This window comes from Megalobrama amblycephala, linkage group LG11 (assembly GCF_018812025.1).
Source record: "Megalobrama amblycephala isolate DHTTF-2021 linkage group LG11, ASM1881202v1, whole genome shotgun sequence".
In the NCBI taxonomy this organism is placed as follows: Eukaryota; Metazoa; Chordata; class Actinopteri; order Cypriniformes; family Xenocyprididae; genus Megalobrama; species Megalobrama amblycephala.
Window position 1 is genome coordinate 26,716,557 of NC_063054.1, and position 20,179 is coordinate 26,736,735.

At 36.7% G+C, this 20,179-nt stretch overlaps 1 protein-coding gene across 3 annotated transcripts in view; it reads right to left on the minus strand.

The window, feature by feature from the left end:
- nbas (NBAS subunit of NRZ tethering complex) overlaps window positions 1-20,179 on the minus strand; it is a 197,748-nt gene that overhangs the window by 143,347 nt on the left and 34,222 nt on the right. For all 3 annotated transcript variants that reach the window (XM_048207018.1, XM_048207017.1, XM_048207020.1), the window contains exons 22-27: window positions 15,933-16,019; window positions 15,706-15,859; window positions 11,732-11,917; window positions 9,985-10,158; window positions 8,732-8,865; window positions 5,356-5,418 (exon numbers count right to left, since the gene is read on the minus strand). In XM_048207018.1, coding sequence (XP_048062975.1) covers window positions 5,356-5,418; window positions 8,732-8,865; window positions 9,985-10,158; window positions 11,732-11,917; window positions 15,706-15,859; window positions 15,933-16,019 — 798 coding nt within the window. The remainder of the gene's footprint in view (window positions 1-5,355; window positions 5,419-8,731; window positions 8,866-9,984; window positions 10,159-11,731; window positions 11,918-15,705; window positions 15,860-15,932; window positions 16,020-20,179) is intronic.

Consider the following 20,179-nt stretch of genomic DNA (forward strand, 5'->3'; position numbering starts at 1 on the left):
ATTACAACCCAGCAGTTGAGAACCACAGTGGCAAACTACATCAGACGCCATGCCAAACCACAGCTAAATGCTAACAGCTGCTCAGAGGAGCCAAGAACAGACAGAGGTGTCTGAATGAACCTCAGTGAGCTGAACTGGTGCAGTGCCTGGCTGAGATGCCCTCAATAAATGAGCATGTACTGTCCCTTGGGAGCATCTAGCACAGATGTTTTCTGTTTCCTTCCTTTCTTCCCGTCTTACACTTCTTCCCTCATGTCTCTTTCTTTCTCTCAACAATCTGCTGGGGCCAGATTTGTTTTTTATTTTTTTTTGGTTCACTTACATATTTTTGCGCTTCCCTCTCTCTCCTCTCTCCATCTGTCTATAGCTCTTTAAGTCTTCTCCTGTGATCATGACCTGCTCCTGAAATGGCTACTTGAACATGCAAACTGTTTTGCTTTTCAATTTTATTTTGATTATTTTGATTTAATTAATCATATATTTCTGTAACACAAGGATTATTCTGTTTCTGAAACTCCCTGAAACGCCTCGATTGTAGTCTTGAATTTTCTTCCAGGAATGTACACGTCACAATATCCCTCATTTAAATAATTTCCACCTAAGACATACACAAAAAAGGGGGGGCTGGTTGAGGTGCGTTAGTAGTGTTTTGAAAATTGTGGTTATGGTAAGGGCTGTGACATTCCCGAAACATGTTCAATGCGGTTGACCAATCACAACACACTAGTCCAGTCAGCCAATCAGAGCACATTGTGCTTTTCGGAAGGAGGGGCTTCATAGAGACTGGAACTGGAGTGTTACTGACAGATTGGGAAGAGGTAAAATGTGTGAAAAATAATGTACACCAAAAACAAAATCAAGACTTTGCAAAAGAGCATAATATGGCCTCTTTAATATATTAGAATATATTATTATGTAGCCATCATATGATATTATACTGCAATATATTAATATAACAACTTCTATTATGTTTAGGTTCTTGATTTAATGTGTTCATTCACTAACTAAAAAAAAAATGTAATGATATCAAATTTATGCAAAATTTACAGTGGCAAACTGTGTACTGCAGGACAGTAATGTTCAAGTGTATGTCCAATGATATGTGAATAAAACAGTCAATATATTGACTTCTAAATACATTTTTTCAATGTCTAGTCTTGTGAACAGAGTACATTGTATATTGATTTCTTTCAAAAGAGCAAAGAAAATCCTGGTTTGATTTGTCCCTTTAACATTCAAGCAGGGAGCAGAGAGCAAGGGGATAAAAGAAAACATTGGCAAAGATACAGTTCAAATACAGAGAGGGGAAAGGGGAAATCTTGAGAGACTGAGAAAAAATGAGTGATAAAATAGAGAGCAAACAAGAGAAAAAGAGTGAAATTAAGGCCGTAGTGACTGCGCCCTCCCAGGCCAGTCATAAATATCTGTGAGAGAGACTTTCATCATCCTTTTCTCCGACAGAATTCTAATGGATCCAAAGGAATGAGTCTCTACGGAGCCATTACAGGCTGATCACGTCACCTGAGCCGAGATTGACACACACGTAAACAGGCGCAAAGAGAAAAACACAGAAATGCATGCAAACAATGCGTAGCATGCAACATTTTTTTGAGCTTGTTTGATTTTAAATCAGTGTTTAGTTGTAGTCTGAACACACACACAAAATAAATTAAGTCAAATGTTTATAAATCCTATCCTGAACATCCTGAATATGCGTCTTAGTCTGAACAGTCACACTGAATTTCAAGTAGTTTCTTTTGTCATTCAGGAAATTTTGCGTATGTAACGTCACACAAAGTGTGCAATATGGTCTCAAGCTGTGTCCGGTTACACTCATTTATGCTCCATCTTTTCTAATATAGCAAAATGACTGACAATGTCTATGAAGTGAATGGCAAATGAGTAAATGACTGTACACATCAGCAGGTTTTGGACAGTATATGCATGAATGCATAAAACGCCTCAGTTCTCTTTATGAAGGAGATGTCATAATAGATGTAAGCAGATCCAAAATTTCCAATTTTCCATCCTTTCTTCCACAATGACAGCTATTCTCAGTAGTTGCGTGAGAAAGTCTCTTGACATCATGCTGAAGCATCATTACACACCAAATATTGACTACACCAGCGGCTCTCAAACTTTTCAGGTCAAGTACCACCTCTGATCAAATCAAAACAATCAAGTACCAGCTAGACACAACAATGTTCCTTTCTTTTCAATTAGCTTTGTTTGCTGCAGGGCTGTGAGAAACATACATATAAACCTGTATTTGGATTAATACCAATAATCCTGAAGTTCAGATAAATCATGCTGCTTTATTAAGACCCTCATAAGTCCCTTGACTGGCCCTTTGCAGATGTGTGGAAGCACCCTACCAGAAAACACATATACATCACAATAATGACATCTAGAAAGGATTACAATGTATTTCCGTGAGTTAATATGCAAATTTTTCAGTCCAATTCAAACACATAAATAATAAATATAGCCTACTCTGGAATATGAGGTAATGTAGTCTCGATGTATTTGTAACAGACTGGTTACGTTATTGATAAGCTACTGTGCTCAGAATTGAGTGATGAATCCAGCGTTTCAATGTCAAAATGAAGGCCACTTTTAAAGCATGAAGCCATTAAATCAACTGATGTCAAATGGAAAATCTCTGCACACATTTGTTTTAAATTTGCCAAAGTCTTAAAATTTGCAAAGCTATATTAAACTAGCAAATAATTGATAAATTAAAAATAATATATTGAAAAAAAATATATATATATGATATAAAATAAATAAAATAATATAATAAGCAATGTTTAACATTAATCTACACACTACCATTCAAAAGTTGGGGAGAATATTTTTTATTCAGCAAGGATGCAATAAACTGATCAAAAATTACAGTAAATACATTTATAGTGTTAAAAAAAGATGTAACTTTTTATTTATTAAAGGTTTTCAACATTGATAATAATAATTAATGTTTCTTGAGCATCAAATTAGTATATTAGAATGATTTCATAAGGATCATTTGACACTGGAGACTGGAGTAATGACAGCTGAAAATTCAGCTTTGCAATCACAGGGCTCCAGACTAACATTTGAGAGCAGCAGCATCGGTGCCAACAAGTTCAACAGATGGTGGCACCAGCTCCTGATTTGATAGCACCAGGGTGTCAGGGGGTATTAATAATATTATATGTTTTGTCTCTTGGCACATTTGACAGTAGCTTGAACCCGAGTTGGGATGCAGATGTAAAATATTCTCATTAACAAAAAGGGTAACATCTGTACAAATTTTAACAACCTAATTTTATAGGGTAAAATTTTAACTGCCCCTATTATGCCATTATGGTTCCTAATTTTATTTTGGAGGTTTCCCCTACAATAGGATTACATGCATCCAAGGTCAAAAAACACTTTTCGATTTTCTCATAATATAGATTGTACATCACCTAATTTCTCAAAGAGTCTGTAAACGGTTTGTTAGAAGATTCAGTCTCTCTAAACCCCTCCTTTCTGCAAGCCTACTCTGCTCTGATTGATCAGACAGCCCAGTCTGTTTTATTTGGTCTACCACCATATCTGAATTTCAGCTCTGGAGGCTTCCACAGCTCTTGATACACAGTGATACGAACAGTAACAATGGCGTCCATTTTTTCCATGTCAATTCCAGCGCAAAGCGGATTCGTATTAAAGATGCTGAGTGAGGACTTTACTCTTATTAAATAGCCATTGGTCTTCCATTGCATCATACATTTGTAGATCATGATAATGGCAGTAAACACAAATGATTACCATGGTAAAAAGTAATTATATGGTTTCTGTAGTATTTGTTATGAAAAAACAGTAGCCTAAACATATTTAGTAAAATACAAATGCACAAAAACTGATATAGCATAAGAAAAATACTGTAATTATATTCCATTTCTCCTTCAATACATTTAATACGTCTACATTAATAATACAACAAAATTAAATATAAATATCCCACATTTATGCCACAATACAATGGTTACATTTAGTGTTATTACACTAAATCCATGGTAAATGTTGGTGATTTGTGAATTGAAAAGCCTTCTAACTGGATCGCTGTGGCACAAAGTTTGTCCTGTTTTCCACATCAGTGTTGTTGTGAAAGTCAGCGCTGGTTCAGCTGTCTATAAACTCTACTAAATTTGAACGATTCTCACTGGATTTCGCTGCGCTGTTTAGTGGTCACATGATTAAGACGGTCAGCTAGTAAAAGCATTCACTCTGAACTAGGTGCAGTGTTTTTTGGGCAGATCTGAAACAAACAAGTCCGCTTTTGTCCACTTTCAACCACTTCTGTCGTGATTTCTTTGATGGGAGGGTCTATGGGCGGGTAAATATATGGATTTTTTCAGATCTTACGATCTAATGGACAAAACATACGCAGAGCATCAGCTTTCATTTCTGTTCTGATAGCCGCAAGACCACGCCAAACGCGCTAAGTGCATGTTAAAGTCCCCGTGAACCAGAAGATGCAAACGACTTTTATCCAGTATTGTGATGTATTTCCAAGTGAAACAGAATACTGAATAGAGGGCAGCGTTTTACTTTAGTGCTCCACCTCTCCATCTCTAGCTCATAGAAGACTTACCATTGGAGGGGAGTGGTTTAAGCATTTTCAACCCAAGCCGTCAACTGAAGTCATCAGAGAAGGAACGCCATTCCAGACCGGAAGTAACTTTTCAGATTTTGATTAAAGATTACAATGACAAACAATTTTTTTCTGTGTATTAACTTGCATGGATTAATTGTTCAGCACAAGACTAGTAATATGCACTAACAAAGTAGATAGGGTCAATTTTGATTTCATGACGACTTTAAAAATCAGGAATGTTTTTTGAGAACATTGTGCTTGGTACGTTTTTTGTCTTCACACCAAAGGTCTTCAGCCGACAAAGTTTAAATCCCATCTGGCAAGCATGATACCCATAATGTTTAAGTCAGTAGGCTGAGAGTAGGCGGTCTTTTGTGGCTGTTAGAATGCATTCGACCACACGAGCATCAACACTCCGGTCGAATGCATTTTCGACTACCTCTGGCAGTGGACGAAGGTGGACAAGCTCAAAACAATTTACACCCCATTTACACCTGTATTTAGCATTGTCCACTTGTGATCTAATCGACCAAAAAGCATCTTAACACCAGGAGCAAACAGAGCCTTAGATTACATTGATTGTTCAGCCGTGTGCCCGAGACACTGGTGTAACACTTAATGCAATGTTAAGGTGTTATAGACCTAACAGTATGACTTTCTCTAAAGCTATACTTTGAAACAGTGTGTATTGTGCTAGACCAATAAATTTGACTTGACTCAGTCTGTCTTCTTACCTCAAGTGTTTCTCAAGAGTGTCCACTTGGTCATGCAAGGCTTTTGTAGTGTCTGTCTCTGGTCTGAGAAAGAGAGAGAAGCAAACAAGATCAAAGATCAGCTGTCTAAACACTCACAGACTGCATTAAACAAAAGTCACTCTCAAGATTTTAACCTTCCATTATCTGACAATGTCACCAGGTCAGTGCTTTGGTATGTCAGTCATGCTGGTTATCTGTTATTCATTATTAAGCGCATTGGTTATAGATGTCTCTATGATTACTCAATACTTTTTTTGTATTTGATCCCAAGACAAGGTCAAAACACACTAAAGTTTAGCATGGTCCATTTAATGCCTGCTGGTAGATGTTGTACCACCATCTGGACCCAAAAAACATCTTTCTCCACTGACAGCCATTCAAAAGTAGGAGTGTTCCGACTAAATAAAAACGTTTGCAAGCATCATTTAAGCATTTTTTGTTAAATTATTGCAGATATTTTAGCAGCCAAGCAACTGCCATTTTTTTAGGTTTTTGTTTACAAGTTTTTTGTTTTTTTTAAGCTGTGCCCCTTATCTGAACCTAAGCAGAAATCATGTGCAATTCTGCTTGAGAGGCCGGTTGCCATGGAGATGATGTCTGAAGCTCAAAAAACTTGTTGCTGATAAAACTCAGACTTCTTAGGTCTAAACTAAACTGATTGCACAATTTCTCCATTTCCCTAGGCACTTCCCAAGTTTTACTAAAAAGATTTTTGTATTTTAGTTTTTTTTTTTTCCCTCAATAATCCAATTCATCTCACCATCCTGTATCTGAAAAGCATTCACAAACACACCCTCTTTTCTCCAGAAACAGAAAAAGATAATAGGAAGGGCTTTGGAAAAGCCCTAAAGCATCGATCCCTTGACAACAATGGTTGTGTAAAAACACATTAGGGTCTTTGCAAAGGTACAGTGAGATTTTCCAACAACAGATTGAGTGAAAGTGAGAATGAGAAAAAGGCAGATGGCATTTGTAGAATGTAACACAATTGTTTTTAGCATAACAATGTCGAACCCTTAGGATATAACTAATGCCAAATTTCGCATATCACATTATTTTTGGTGTAAATGTGTTATTTTGTTGCTCCACAAGAGAATTAAGTGCTAGAAAATCACCAACCCTTTGCACATACGCTAACACTTAATCTGCATTCCAAAGACTGCAGACATTTATATTTAATATCAATGTATGCGGTCGAGTGACAGGCCTCAGTCTCCAAGATGTCTAAAGACAGCAGGAATATAATAAGGAACACAGAGGTTTTGAGGGTTCACACTTTGAAGGCAGAAAGACACATGCTGTGCTAATAATGAGCTAATCAGGGGCTTACTGACAACTGTGCACACATCTGCTAATTGTGTGTGTGTGTGTGTGTGTGTGTGTGTGTGTGTGTGTGTGTGTGTGTGTGTGTGTGTGTGTGTGTGTGTGTGTGTGTGTGTGTGTGGTGTTTGACAGGGTTTGTGTGACAGCACTGCCAGAACACGTTTTGAAGTTGAGGGGCCATGAGTAGTTGATTTCAATAGCCAGCTTTGGACCCACTTTATATGAAGTGTCTTTAACTACTTTAGCTTAATTAATCATTTGATACAATGAACTTACTATGAACACACATTTTTAATTATATTTTAAAAATACCTGCATGCAATTACATCTATAATTACACTAGCTGGTTTTCCACTTTTGTCTGACCTCGAGGCCAAAATCAAGCTGTGTTTAAAAAAAAAACAAAAAAAACAACAAAAAAAAAAACAAGAAGAATAATTTTAAAAAATAAAACATATAATTAAAAATATACTAAAAATAAATATATCAACAACAAAAAAATATCATTTAAAAAGTTTGGGTCAATAATATATTTTTTTATGTTTTTTTTTTTTATGTTCACCAAGGCTGCATTTATTTAATTAAAATTACAGTCAAAAACAGTCATATTGTGAAATATTATTAGAATTCAGAAGATCAATTTTTCTATTTTAAAATACATCTTAAAATATAATTGATTCCTGATATGACAAAGCTGAATTTTTAGCCACTATTATTGTCATATCCTGATTTTGTGCTTAAGAACACTTATTATTATTAGTTGAAAGTGGTGTGGAATATAATGTTCAAAATAGAAAGTTCGGTCCCACTTTATATTAGGTGGCCTTAACTACCATGTACTTACATCAAAAAATAAGTACAATGTACTTATTGGGTTCATATTGAATTGCAAAACACTTTTGCTGCTATTGAGGAGGGATATGGGTAAGGTTAGGGAAAGCTTTGGTGGTATGGGTAGGTTTAAGGGTGGGTTAAGGTGTAAGGGATGGGTCAACGGTGTAATTATAAATGTAATTACAGAAATTAATTACAGATGTAATTACACGCAGGTGTTTTTTTTAAATATAAGTACAATGTAAAAACATGTATGTACACAATAAGTGCATTGTATCAAATGATTCATTTAAATGTAAGTACATAGTAGTTAAGGCCACTTAATATAAAGTGGGACCGAAAGTTCACAAGAACAGCATTTATTGCAAACTAAAATCATTTGTTACAATAACAATTTAGACATGTATAATTTGAATCAATTTAATGCATCCTTCCTGGATAAAAGTATACATTTCTTGCAAAAGAACAGTATAAGAAGTAAAATAGGAAATAAACAAGCAAACAGTTCAGTCAAATGTACAAAAGCAGCGCTCTAGTTAGTACAGGATTTAATTTCAATGTAAATATAAAGTTATGAAACTTAACTAATATAGACCTTAAGCCAAATTTATTAGCTCTAATATATTAATAAGACCAAAGATTGCCCATTTGATAAACACAAAATGAATTATACCTCATGTTTAAACACTATCTAAGAGTCAGCGGCAAATTCCTAAAGGAGTGGCCGAGATGAAGCTGTTCTCTGAGGGTACATGAGTGCTGAACAGTCACTGACAGCCTGGAGCTCACATCTCCTAAAGTGTCTACAAATTTTCAAATAGGCACTATTTTTACATATAAAATATAAAACAACAACTATATTCTCGCCTAAAAACTCTTAAAACTACATTTTGTTACAAAATAACAGTAGTATCTATAAAAATATGGTGGGTTTGCTCCTCCACCATGACACTCGTTGTGAGAATTTTGACAGCGGAGTGATTCAAACAGTGAAACGGTTCCCATGGCAATACTGGTAGAATATTGCATGGCCGGAAAGACCTCTCAGCCAATCAGATTCAAGAACCAGAAAGAACTGTTGTTCTTTATATATAAACATATAATATATAAATATGTTGTATAAATGTAGTGTATATTACGATAAAAAAAAAAAATTGAGCAAAAATTGTTCCCAGTTGTGCAATAGCGATTTGCTCACCCATATCCTCTCTGTGGTAGACATTCCAGTATATCGTAGCAGAGTGCAAGCTGGTCATCTCTCTCACAGCTGTAGATACACTCCAATGCCACGGACATAAGCTCATCTGAATCTCCAATGATTTTGGGATGACACTGCAGGTAAACACACACACACACACAGTGTCATCATAATCATTGTTAAGTGTAAATTACTGACAAAACAAAGAACCTACCTAGACAGCAATTTTGAGCATCATTAGCATATTTTAATGTCTTTATAAAGCTCAAAAATGCTGTATAGGGAGGTTTTGAGACAACTAACAACTTTGTAAACCTACATAACAGAACATAACTTTGTACAAATGACCTTCATGTGTTAATATAGAGCCACTTCATCCCGCCTCCTCTCAGACAACAGTAACTCACGCACAGATGCACACACAAGCACACTAAAAAAATCATGTTAGTGTGAATTAGATTGGATTTCATTTCACACAATGCAAATGTGCAAGGCTGATTTATAGACACACACAAAAACAAAAAGAAACACAAACAAACATGTACAATCTCATACACCTGATTTCTCTCTAACCACTTTTATTAATTTCCTGTGAGGGAAATTGATGCCTCAGATGTGAAACAGGCCATACATTTTTATCATGGCCGTGTATGATAGCGTGTACGTGTGTGTCTGAAGGTCTTTTGTTGCTTTGGACTCAGAATTGGAATGACTTCCTCTAACCATTTCACTGCATCCCTCTTATATGAGTGCATCTGTGTGTGTGACACATTAAATTACTTACATTTATTCATTTAGCAGCCACTTTTATCCAAAGAGACTTATAAACGAGGAAAAGCACAAGCAATTTATCATGAAGGGGGAAGCAGTGCCACACTACTGAATTTCAATAGTAAATCAGATGAGTACACAATAGCGTGACAGTGTGCGTGTACTTGTTTTTCTATATTTGTGCGGTGCATATTTCTGATACTGTCTTCATAGGTCGTAAAAGTGCCCAAAATGTCTATAAGTCTATTAGGGATGCAAAGTAATATTAATAATTATTTCTATTTAAAGCCAACACAAGTCAACAGAACATCCTCACAAAAATATGTGTACAAGTCTGTGTGTTGGTTTACTTGCTAAATGTATACATATATATTATATATATATATATATATATATATATATAAAAGTATTTAAAAAAAAAAAAAAAAAAAAAAGTACAATAGGTTCTTGTTTGGATAGTCAAGTACACATGTTTGGCTTACATCAGGCTTTGAGTGCTGGAAAATTTTGAGTGGGAGTGCAAGATCTTCTTTGGCAAGGGTGACCAGGTACTCTCTGAGCAGACTGGAGGAAGAGCCCACCCGTTGTCTCTCACAGCGGTGCAGAAACGGGACCATCCACTGGAATGAATTCCTCACGTATCGATCCACGCTGGACTAAATCAGAAAGAAATCATGATGTACAACAGTCGGTAAATGACAGCGTCTTCTGTTCACTCACAATACTTTAGGTAAAAACACAGATAAAGTAGCTTTAAAAGAACAGTTTATGTCATTCCAAACCTGTATGATTTTCTTTTAACTAAACGCAAAATGATATTTCTGAAGAATGTACTGGTTTTTCCAATTACAATAAATTAAAAAAAAGCCACAAAAAAGCTTCAAAAAGGACGTCCTTTTGCATGAACAAATCATTCAGATGATTTTTAACATGTTTTTTTTAATCTCCTTTTATGTTCCACAGAAGAAAGTAAGTCAAAGGGGTCTGGAAAGATATGAGGGTGAGTAAAAGAAAGTCTATTTCAGATTGAATTGAGTATTCCCTCAGAAAACATTAAAAGTATCACTAGTAAACAGATGCTAAGATGGCGTTTCACCCACTCACAGCGTTTCCCCTTAAACGAGCAAATGAGTATTAAATCATTTTTAATGAAAGCATTAAATCCAAACAAGCCCACTGGATGTGCTTTCTGCAGTCGTAATGAGACAACCCTGTAAACACAAATCTACACACTCTCAAAGATTTATCATTTACACTAGTGCTGCTACTTAATGTAAAGAGCTGACTGAATATACAGTATGTATGACTGCTTAGATAAATGAAAGTAATTTATGTTGTTGGAAATACTGGTTAACCTAGGATATATTTTTTTAATTTTGTGACAATTTCTAATTTACGGTCATGAACATGCCTGCAAAGTTGGCACTCTGAGGTGTTGTGGAATGCATGTGCAAAAGTTCTGACGATTTTGATGTTCACGCATAAATTTGACCCACAATTCCATGATTAAAAACGGCTGCACAGACCCAAAATAAAAACGAAAAAAAATAGATGTATTTTTTTTATGTCAGTTTCTCAAAAACCCCCTGAGGGCATTTCAATTTACATTTAAACTTTTAGCAGACACTTTTATCCAAAGAAATGTACACTGCATTGAAGGCGTACATTTTTATCAGTTAAATAATTTTGGCATTGCTAGCACCATGCTCAACTGCTTGAGCTTCTGGAAAGAACACAAAAACAAAACATTTTAAATTTGAAAAAGAAAAAAAAAAAAAAAAAAATTAAAAATTGTAAATAAAAAAAATAGTTACAATACTGTTTATAATATTCATATTTAAAAAAGTAAAAAGTAGTTAAATAAGGGTTTAAAACTATTTTTTATCCTCATGTTTATTTTTGTTGTAATGTGTAATTAGTATTAATATTAAAGGTTTACAGTTTTACCTGATTTATTTCTCTCCATAGTGTGAATTTTCATGAATTTTATTGAATCCAATTACGGTCAATTTGACCCGCAACATAAAAATCGTACCCAGAATTCGAACATAATACAAGGGTTAAATCAATATGAGGTGTTTACAGTGTGGCTGCTGACACCACAGACAAGAATAAAAGATATTATGTCTGTACTACATATAGACTGCAGTGATAAATGTTAACATAATAATACAAGTGTTGAAGGAGACTGTAGACAGTCAACAAAGAGAGCACAGCCTCAGAACATACATTTTTCATGAGAAGGCGGAGCTTGTCAATGTCCCTGAGCTGCTGCAGCTCCTTTAGTGTGAGACTCAGGTCACATGACGTCTCGTACACCAGTGTCTCCATGGTAACCAGGTCGTCGCACAGCACCTCCAGCCCAGGAATGTTCTGCTCTTTTCCCAAACGCACCAGAGACAGGGAACAATCAACCTGTGTGGACCAATCAAAAAGCATAAGCAATCTATTATGCATTATCAGAGAGAGAGAGAGAGAGAGAGAGAGAGAGAGAGCATAATCATTCCTCTTCTGGAATCAATATTTTAAAAATTCACTAAATTTTACTTCATTTTTGTGAAGTGGGACTATTTACTAGGAATAAATTAGAAATAATATTAATAATTAAATTAGAATAAATTATTAAAAAAGGTCTTTCACCATAATTTAATAATGATAAGAAGTACAGCTACTGTACGTAATTGTTGCATGTTTTGTATACTGGGTTCTTAGAAATCACACAAAATGCTGTTGATGTTTAGAAAAAACACCAAAAACTGTTAAAAGAGTGTGTAAAATTGTTTAGTTAAAAATCTGAATCAATGAAAACTGCCAGATCAAATACAACAGAGACACAAAAAACAAAAAGACTAACAATAAAAAAGAAAGAATGCTACAAGTAAAAATCCTCTAACAGATGCGTAAAAAGTAGAACCAGTCGATGAAATCCCACCCGCCTCAGCAGCCCATCAATACAGTTCACATCATGAGCTGACGATTGGTATCCCTCTACCAGTTGACAGGCAGAGCATGGAGCCAATCAATAGCGAATGCCTGCATAGAGGAAATGATTGCTGCTGTTTTCCCACCTGGTAAGAACCGAAACCCTTGACATTGGAGTTAACAAGAGCCAAACACCTCCGGAGCAAAGCTGCCTTCAAGACAACATGCTACAACACTCATTACAAGCAGTGCTGCTTAATACAGACATTAAATCAGGTACAAAACTAGTACGTGTATTTGCCTTACAAACAAATGATTGCAAACAGCACACGCTTATTTACACACACCTGATTAATCATAAGTATTGATCTCCACATGCACAAACATTTCTCCATCGTTCTTCCCTTCTCTCTAAGGACCAAACAGGTAGGCAGCCCTCAGACAAACAGATCTCACACCCTTTTATTAAACTGGATGTACTTTCAAATCTGCTCCTAGGCACCTCCCGTCTTCCTTCCCTCACTTCACATGTCAAAGCTCTCTCAGAGCAGCCCTCTCTCCTTGCTTTAACCTCTGTCCTGACAGAGTGATGTATCTCCCGCTCTGCAGCACTTCTTGAAACGAGGCTGTGCCTACAGCTGAGTGATGGTTGTCATAATGGTCATACAGTGGGGACAAAAAGTTTGAGACTAGAGATAGACCTAAATTAAAATTCTTGTCTGAAAAAGAAAATTCTGGAAATACAGGCCTGAAAAACAGACAAAAAATTCATCAGTACCACCGTCATCTCTGTAATGTGTTTGTGTTTTGTTGAACTAATGATGTCGTCATCGACTAAAATGCATGTGCACGTTACTCTACTTCCTGAACAAATGCACACCCGAGTTAGAGTTGCTTTCACATTCATATGAATCATGCCACAGTTCCAGTGCAACTGAACTCAGACCACCTCCTACAGGTAGTCTTGGGTTCGGTCCCCCGGTGCACTCCCGGATCCACATGACAGCTTTTACATTACCAATTTCAAACTAAACTGCCAGCGTGAAAGCACCCTAAATATCCAAATAATTTTGGATAGTGATTATAGTCGTTCGGAAGTGATTCAGAAATTTGGAAGTGATTATACTCGTTTCAGATGGCACTACTACCAAAACATCTAGGCTCCAATTACATACATAATATTTATAATAATAGCGTCTATTATAACAAGCTATCATTAAAGCAAGATAGGAAAAACCAAATACCAAATATGTTTTGAAATTCATTTTCTAATTTAGCTTTTCAGTCAAATCTTAAATTGAATATATAATTTATAACAACAAAAAATGTATTAAATGTGTAGAATGCAAATTAGACCTCACTGCAGTTGTAACTTGCAGTAAAATAAAAAGCAACTGTGGAAAAATCAGGGCATTTTAGAGTTTCTTTTAAAAGAAAGAAAGAAAGAAAGAAAGAAAGAAAGATGGACGACAGACGAATAAAAGACAGACAGAAAGAAAAAAGACAAAAGACGGACGACAGATGAACGAAAGACAGGCGAAAGACAGACAGAAATAAAGAAAGAAAAAGACAGACAAAAGATGGACAACAGACGAACAAAAGACAGAAAGAAATAAAGAAAAAGAGATGAAAGATAGACAAAAGATGGACAACAGACGAACAAAAGACAGAAAGAAAAATGAGACAAAAGACGGACGACAGACGAACGAAAGACAGGCGAAAGACAGACAGAAAGAAATAAAGAAAAAGACAGACGAAAGACAGACAAAAGATGGACAACAGACGAACAAAAGACAAAGAAAAACGCGACAAAAGATGGACGACAGATGAAAGAGACAAATGAACGAAAGACAGACAGACAGAGAGATGAAAGAAAGAGGCGAAAGACAGACAAAAGATGGAAGACAGACAAAAGACAGACGAAAGAGATAAAAGACGGACGACAGACGAAAGAAAAAAGAAAGTAAGAAAAAAGAAAGAAAGAAAGAAAGAAAGAAGGATGACAGACAAGCAAAAGAAAGAAAATAGACAGAAAACAGACTAACGAAAGACAGACGACAGAGAGACGAAAGAAAGAGGCGAAAGACAGACAAAAGATGGAAGACAGACAAAAGACAGATGAAAGAGATAAAAGATGAAAGAAAGAAAGAAAGAAAGAAAGAAAGAAAGAAAAAGACAGACGAAAGACAGACAAAAGATGGACAACAGACGAACAAAAGACAAAGAAAAACGCGTCAAAAGATGGACGACAGATGAAAGAGACAAATGAACAGAAGACAGACAGACAGAGAGACGAAAGAGACAAAAGATGGAAGACAGACAAAAGACAGACGAAAGAGATAAAAGACGGATGACAGACGAAAGAAAGAAAGAAAGAAAGAAAGAAAGAAAGAAAGAAAGAAAGAAAGAAAGAAAGAAAGAAAGATGGACGACGGACAAGCAAAAGACAAAGAAAATAGACAGAAAACAGACGAACGAAAGACAGATGACAGAGAGACGAAAGAAAGAGGCGAAACAGACAAAAGATGGAAGACAGACAAAAGACAGACAAAAGAGATAAAAGACGGACGACAGATGAAAGAAAGAAAGAAAGAAAGAAAGAAAGAAAGAAAGAAAGAAAGAAAGAAAGAAAGATGGACGACAGACAAGCAAAAGACAAAGAAAATAGACAGAAAACAGACGAACGAAAGAGATGACAGAGAGACGAAAGAAAGAGGCGAAACAGACAAAAGATGGAAGACAGACAAAAGACAGACGAAAGAGATAAAAGACGGACGACAGATGAAAGAAAGAAAGAAAGAAAGAAAGAAAGAAAGAAAGAAAGAAAGAAAGAAAGAAAGAAAGAAAGAAAGAAAGAAAGAAAGAAAGAAAGAAAGAAAGAAAGAAAGAGACGAAAGACAGACAAAAGATGGATGACAGATGAACTAAAGACAGACGACAGACAACAAACAGACAGACAGACAGACAGACAGAAAGAAGGGTTCAGAAGCTCAGTCTGGTCTCCTAATGGTTCAGATATCTCTCCATTAGGAGCCCACAGTAGACAGATACACTGTTATCATTTGATCTCACCACACTAACAGCCCTCTGGGATAGCAGTAACTGTCACTCTGGAAGGAAGCAAATCTTCTCTGAGTCAGATGTGCATCTGTATGTGTATTTGAGGAAGTTGTTTGTTTTTCAGCCGGGTAAGGTGTCAGTCAAGCAAAAGTGCAAAAGAAAACAATGTGCTTTGATACGTGTTTGAGTGTCAGCCTCTATCAGTGCGTGCACTCGTGTACCTGGCGGGAGTTGCTCTCTATGTCCTGTGCCCTGGTCAGATACCACTCAGTCAGCAGTGTGATAGAGGGTTTGTCGCTACGAAACCTCTCCAGTTCTGGCTGTTGTTCATACAAAAAGTGACAGTCATCCACTGGGCTGTGCTCCACCACTCCTCTAAAGAAAAGAACGCACACAATCGGTGATAAAGATTTCAAAAACCAGATCACAAGCACTGATGTGATCTTACCTGCACTCAGGAACTTCACACCAGTCCAGCTCTCTGTGTCGGCTCTCCTCCCAAGGAATCAAAGCCAAATTACCCTTCTTATCCACTCTAGGAAGAAAGAGAAAATGAAAGAACAAAAGAATGAACCAACAAAAGATTATTATCAGTAACTAAGCAAGAAATTTATACAACAAATGCTAATTCTGAAGAATTCAAAACATTAGAGGATGACCAAATGTATGAAAAATAAAATAAAATATTAAAATATCTAATCTAGAAAATAAAATCTAATCTAATCTAAATCAAATCTAAGAAAATTACAAAAAATACTGTCAAATGTCTCTGTCTCCGTGCACATTTATCAAACTGGCTAAAATATCACTATATACATGACTCTAAACCTTCTACAACGGTCGGTAAAAAAAAGAAAGTCTAAAAGAAAACTTCATTTGGCTGTGTTTCTTTCCAGCAGAGACGGCAGATGGCGAGAGACCACTGGTACAGCGAGGGTCCTGCAGCAGTGCTGTTAGCGCTCACAGGCCGGGGAGACTCAGAAACCGGCCTCCAGCTGCTGAGCCATGATGGATGTTCACTGCAGAGGCGACTGACCTCCATAAGAGAGAATAGGCGGAAGGAGGGTGACCGAATCCAATACACTAAATCTATTCTGTCACCCCCATTACTGGAACATTAGGGGGGGGGGGGGGTAAAATGCCTTTACTCTGTGTGTCTCTCTCTCTTAGCACACACAAACCTGTCCACTAAATCAGCATACTCCCATACAAACACACACACAAACCAAAGCGTGTATAACCACCTACCTAACAAAAACATTGCAATATTACAATATGTACAAAACAGCAACACAAGCTCTCCACACCAAATCCCCACATCAGTTTATGCGTAGGTGTAAAGCTATTGCCTGTTTCCTCTGTTTTGATACTTTTCATGTATATATTTAGTGCGAGCAATTACATCAGTCTTTCATGTCTGAGTTCTGAAGGCGTCAAAAGAGACGGTGCACTTGGTGTCATCGGCGTAAAAGATCTGCACGAAATCCCTAAGGATGTTTTACCCGACGCCACAAAAGCATTCACCATATTAGCACCTTCAAATCTGCAAAATCTCATTTCTTCCATCTTCCTCAACTATGTGTGGAAATGGAAATAAAAGCAAAACTGAAGTCTATTTTAATACTGCTGTCAAAAGAAAGTAATTATGACAAATCACGGATGTTATGTACAGCTGCCTGCCACTTGTGATTAATTGCTCCTTAAATACACATTTAACTAAACTAAGTTTCTACACTAAACCGCTTTTCCTCATTTCAGGGAAAAAAAAAAAAAAAAAAAATGGCACTGAAAGCAGTGGTGAAGCACAAAAGTAAAAGTGTAAGGATGAACTTGCCGGTCACTCAGGTTGTTTCTGGTAACAGAGAGGTCAGTGATTCAATCTCAGTGGCTGTCTTGGGATATCTGATGTTTGACATTTAAGACATCTGAGCTCAAGACTTGTCTGCTCTTATATATAATGGCTGTGTTACACATTGTTCTAGACTCAAATATCCAAGGTCTTTCGGAGTAAGCGCAGATATCTCTGTCCTGCAGATGTAGTCCCTGACTTTTATCACCTCCTCTCTTCAGGATATGGCTAGAAATCGTTCTTTTTAAAAGAAGCTGAAAACTCACCAGGAAAAATTACAGCTGTGAATCTATCAAATGTAGTAAGTTACGGTACACGAATTCGTACCGAACCGTTTCCGTACAGGGCTTTTCGGTAAGGTGCACCGAATGCATTACATTGCAACATTAGGGTCTCCTGTTTGGGAACGCTTCCGTTTCCCGGTGAAGTATGACAACGGACAAAGACAGGCGGATTAGACAAAAGCAGTATGCTACGAATACAGCGTTGTAGCCTAACACTATTAACCACCAATAATCGCAATAAGCTCTGCGTTTTGTTACCTTCGAATATTCTTCAAATTCTGTCTACCAAATCACGAAATTCAAACAGAAAATGCCATTTTGATGCGCTTTGATGTGGCGTGACAGACCTCTGTGTGGGCGCCTCAGTTCAACCGGCAGCGTGGAGCGCGAGTAAACGCGATCGTCTCTTCCTCTTTAATAGTTCTTAGGGCTGTGAATCTTTGGGTAGACAGCGATTCAATTCGATTCACGATTCATGATTCATAGGTGTTCGATTCGATTGAAGAACGATTTTTGCAAATTCAGAACGATTCGATTCGAGTCACATTAAAATTCGATGCGTTTCGATTAATTCGATTCGATTCTGCAGTTTAATATGCATATAGGGATATTGAAATGCTTCCCTCAACGTGTCTTAAGGGCGTCGCACACCGGACGCGAAGCTCGGCGCCGCGAAGCGTCTTGTCTCTGACAACTCACAGGTATCGCACACCGGCCGCGCACATTATATACGTGCGAGCTCAATTTTTACTCGACTCCTGATAGCTGCACAATGGGAGTGTTTTACGTCAACAGGGAAACGTTACATGCATATGCTTTAATATTTCGCACTGAGGTTAGTGTACATGGAAAAATGGCACAACAAAGCAAAAGGAAAGAAAATGCTACGTTTATTATACATTTTCGCGTCCCTTTAGTCAGTTACTGTCACTTACTGTTGCTATAGTAACGAACGCAACTTTGACGCGCATCTGATTGATAAACCGCGCGCTCTTATGTCAGTGTTGTTAATAGTGTAGTTATTTCAGCAGTTTCCTCGCACATTTAGTTTAATGACATTAAGTTCATAATTTAATTTATCATTCATTGAACTGTGTGTATGTATTTAGACACTTACATTATGTGTTTGCTCCGTCCATGCAATAATAAATGAGCGCCTTGAAACCTCTCAGGTAGGCTAATGTCAATGAACCATTTTCCGACTTTTCCACGCAATAAAAGCGTTTTATTTCAACAGTAGTGACCGCGCAATGACTTGGCAGCTTTATCAATGGCTTGAGCAGTTTGACTCAGGACTATTGCTGTCTTAATAGAGAACTGTCATCTGCTCATGTGAACAGCAGTGGCCGTCCTGCGGAGAGCTCAAACGTCTACTGACTGAGCGCGAGCGGTAAAGTGAAAGGTGAAAGGCGGTAAAGTGCAGCCGTGCGTATCTGTGAACTTGAAGGAGAGCTGTGAGGGCGCGAATGATGGCGCACAACGTCTCCATCAATTCGCGCAAGTAGTAATTTAATGTTTATATATTTTAAAGCACTGAACCACTATACAATCGCGATTAATCCGATTCTTTGCATTTTAAATCGATTATCGACCGAAATAAGATCTTCACGATTCAAAAAACATGTTTCAAGATCGATGCATATGCATCGTCAGGATTTGTAATCGATGCATCGAGAAAACGAGTGAATCGTTACACCCCTACTAGTTACAGAATAAACATGAATAATCATCTGAAGGTATGTTGAAAGATACAGTACTTACTGAAACGGTCATATCTTGTGTAATCGCTTAATAAGTGTTTTAACCGCGGAAAGACATCACAATAAAACAGCTTGTAAACAATGTGTAGCATTTACCTCAGAAAAGCCAGTGTCCACAGCTTGTTAGTTCCCCAGAGAAATGAACTCTTTCGCTTATATTTTCACTATTAGCCTATATATTCATTATATTTGACTTAACCTGTGAGTGATGTCTTGATTATTTGATGTATGTTTGAATAAATCTGTCGTGAAAATGACAGCCAGTGTATAAATTATTATAGTTCAACAACGAATTGGAGTAAAACATGATTTAGAAGTTAATGCAAAAACTGCATTGTTTACATATAATTTGTTAATTGAGTGTTGATTATTATTATCTGAAATTAAATAGCAATTGAATAATTTAGGCTAATAGTTCTGTTGTTAACTTTTAATATTATAGTAGCATAATGTTAAAGTAAGGGCTCCCTATATAGTTTATAGCATTAGCAGAGATATATATATTTTTTTTTTTATCCTTGAAAGGAACATTTAGCTATAACTTAATTTAATATATTTAAAGTACACATGAAATCAAAATTGAACTTATTTATTTTGTTAGCTCAAATTGCTAGTTTTGTAGTGAACAATTCATCCGTGCAAGTCAATCCACACAAAAAAATTGTTTGGCTTCGTAATATTTAATCAAAATCTGAAAATGCTCCTCCCCCCTGCAACGGTGCCCCTTCTCTAATGACATCAGTTTGATGGCTTGGGCTGAAATCGCTTAAACCACTCCCCTCCAACCGTTAGTCTGCTATGA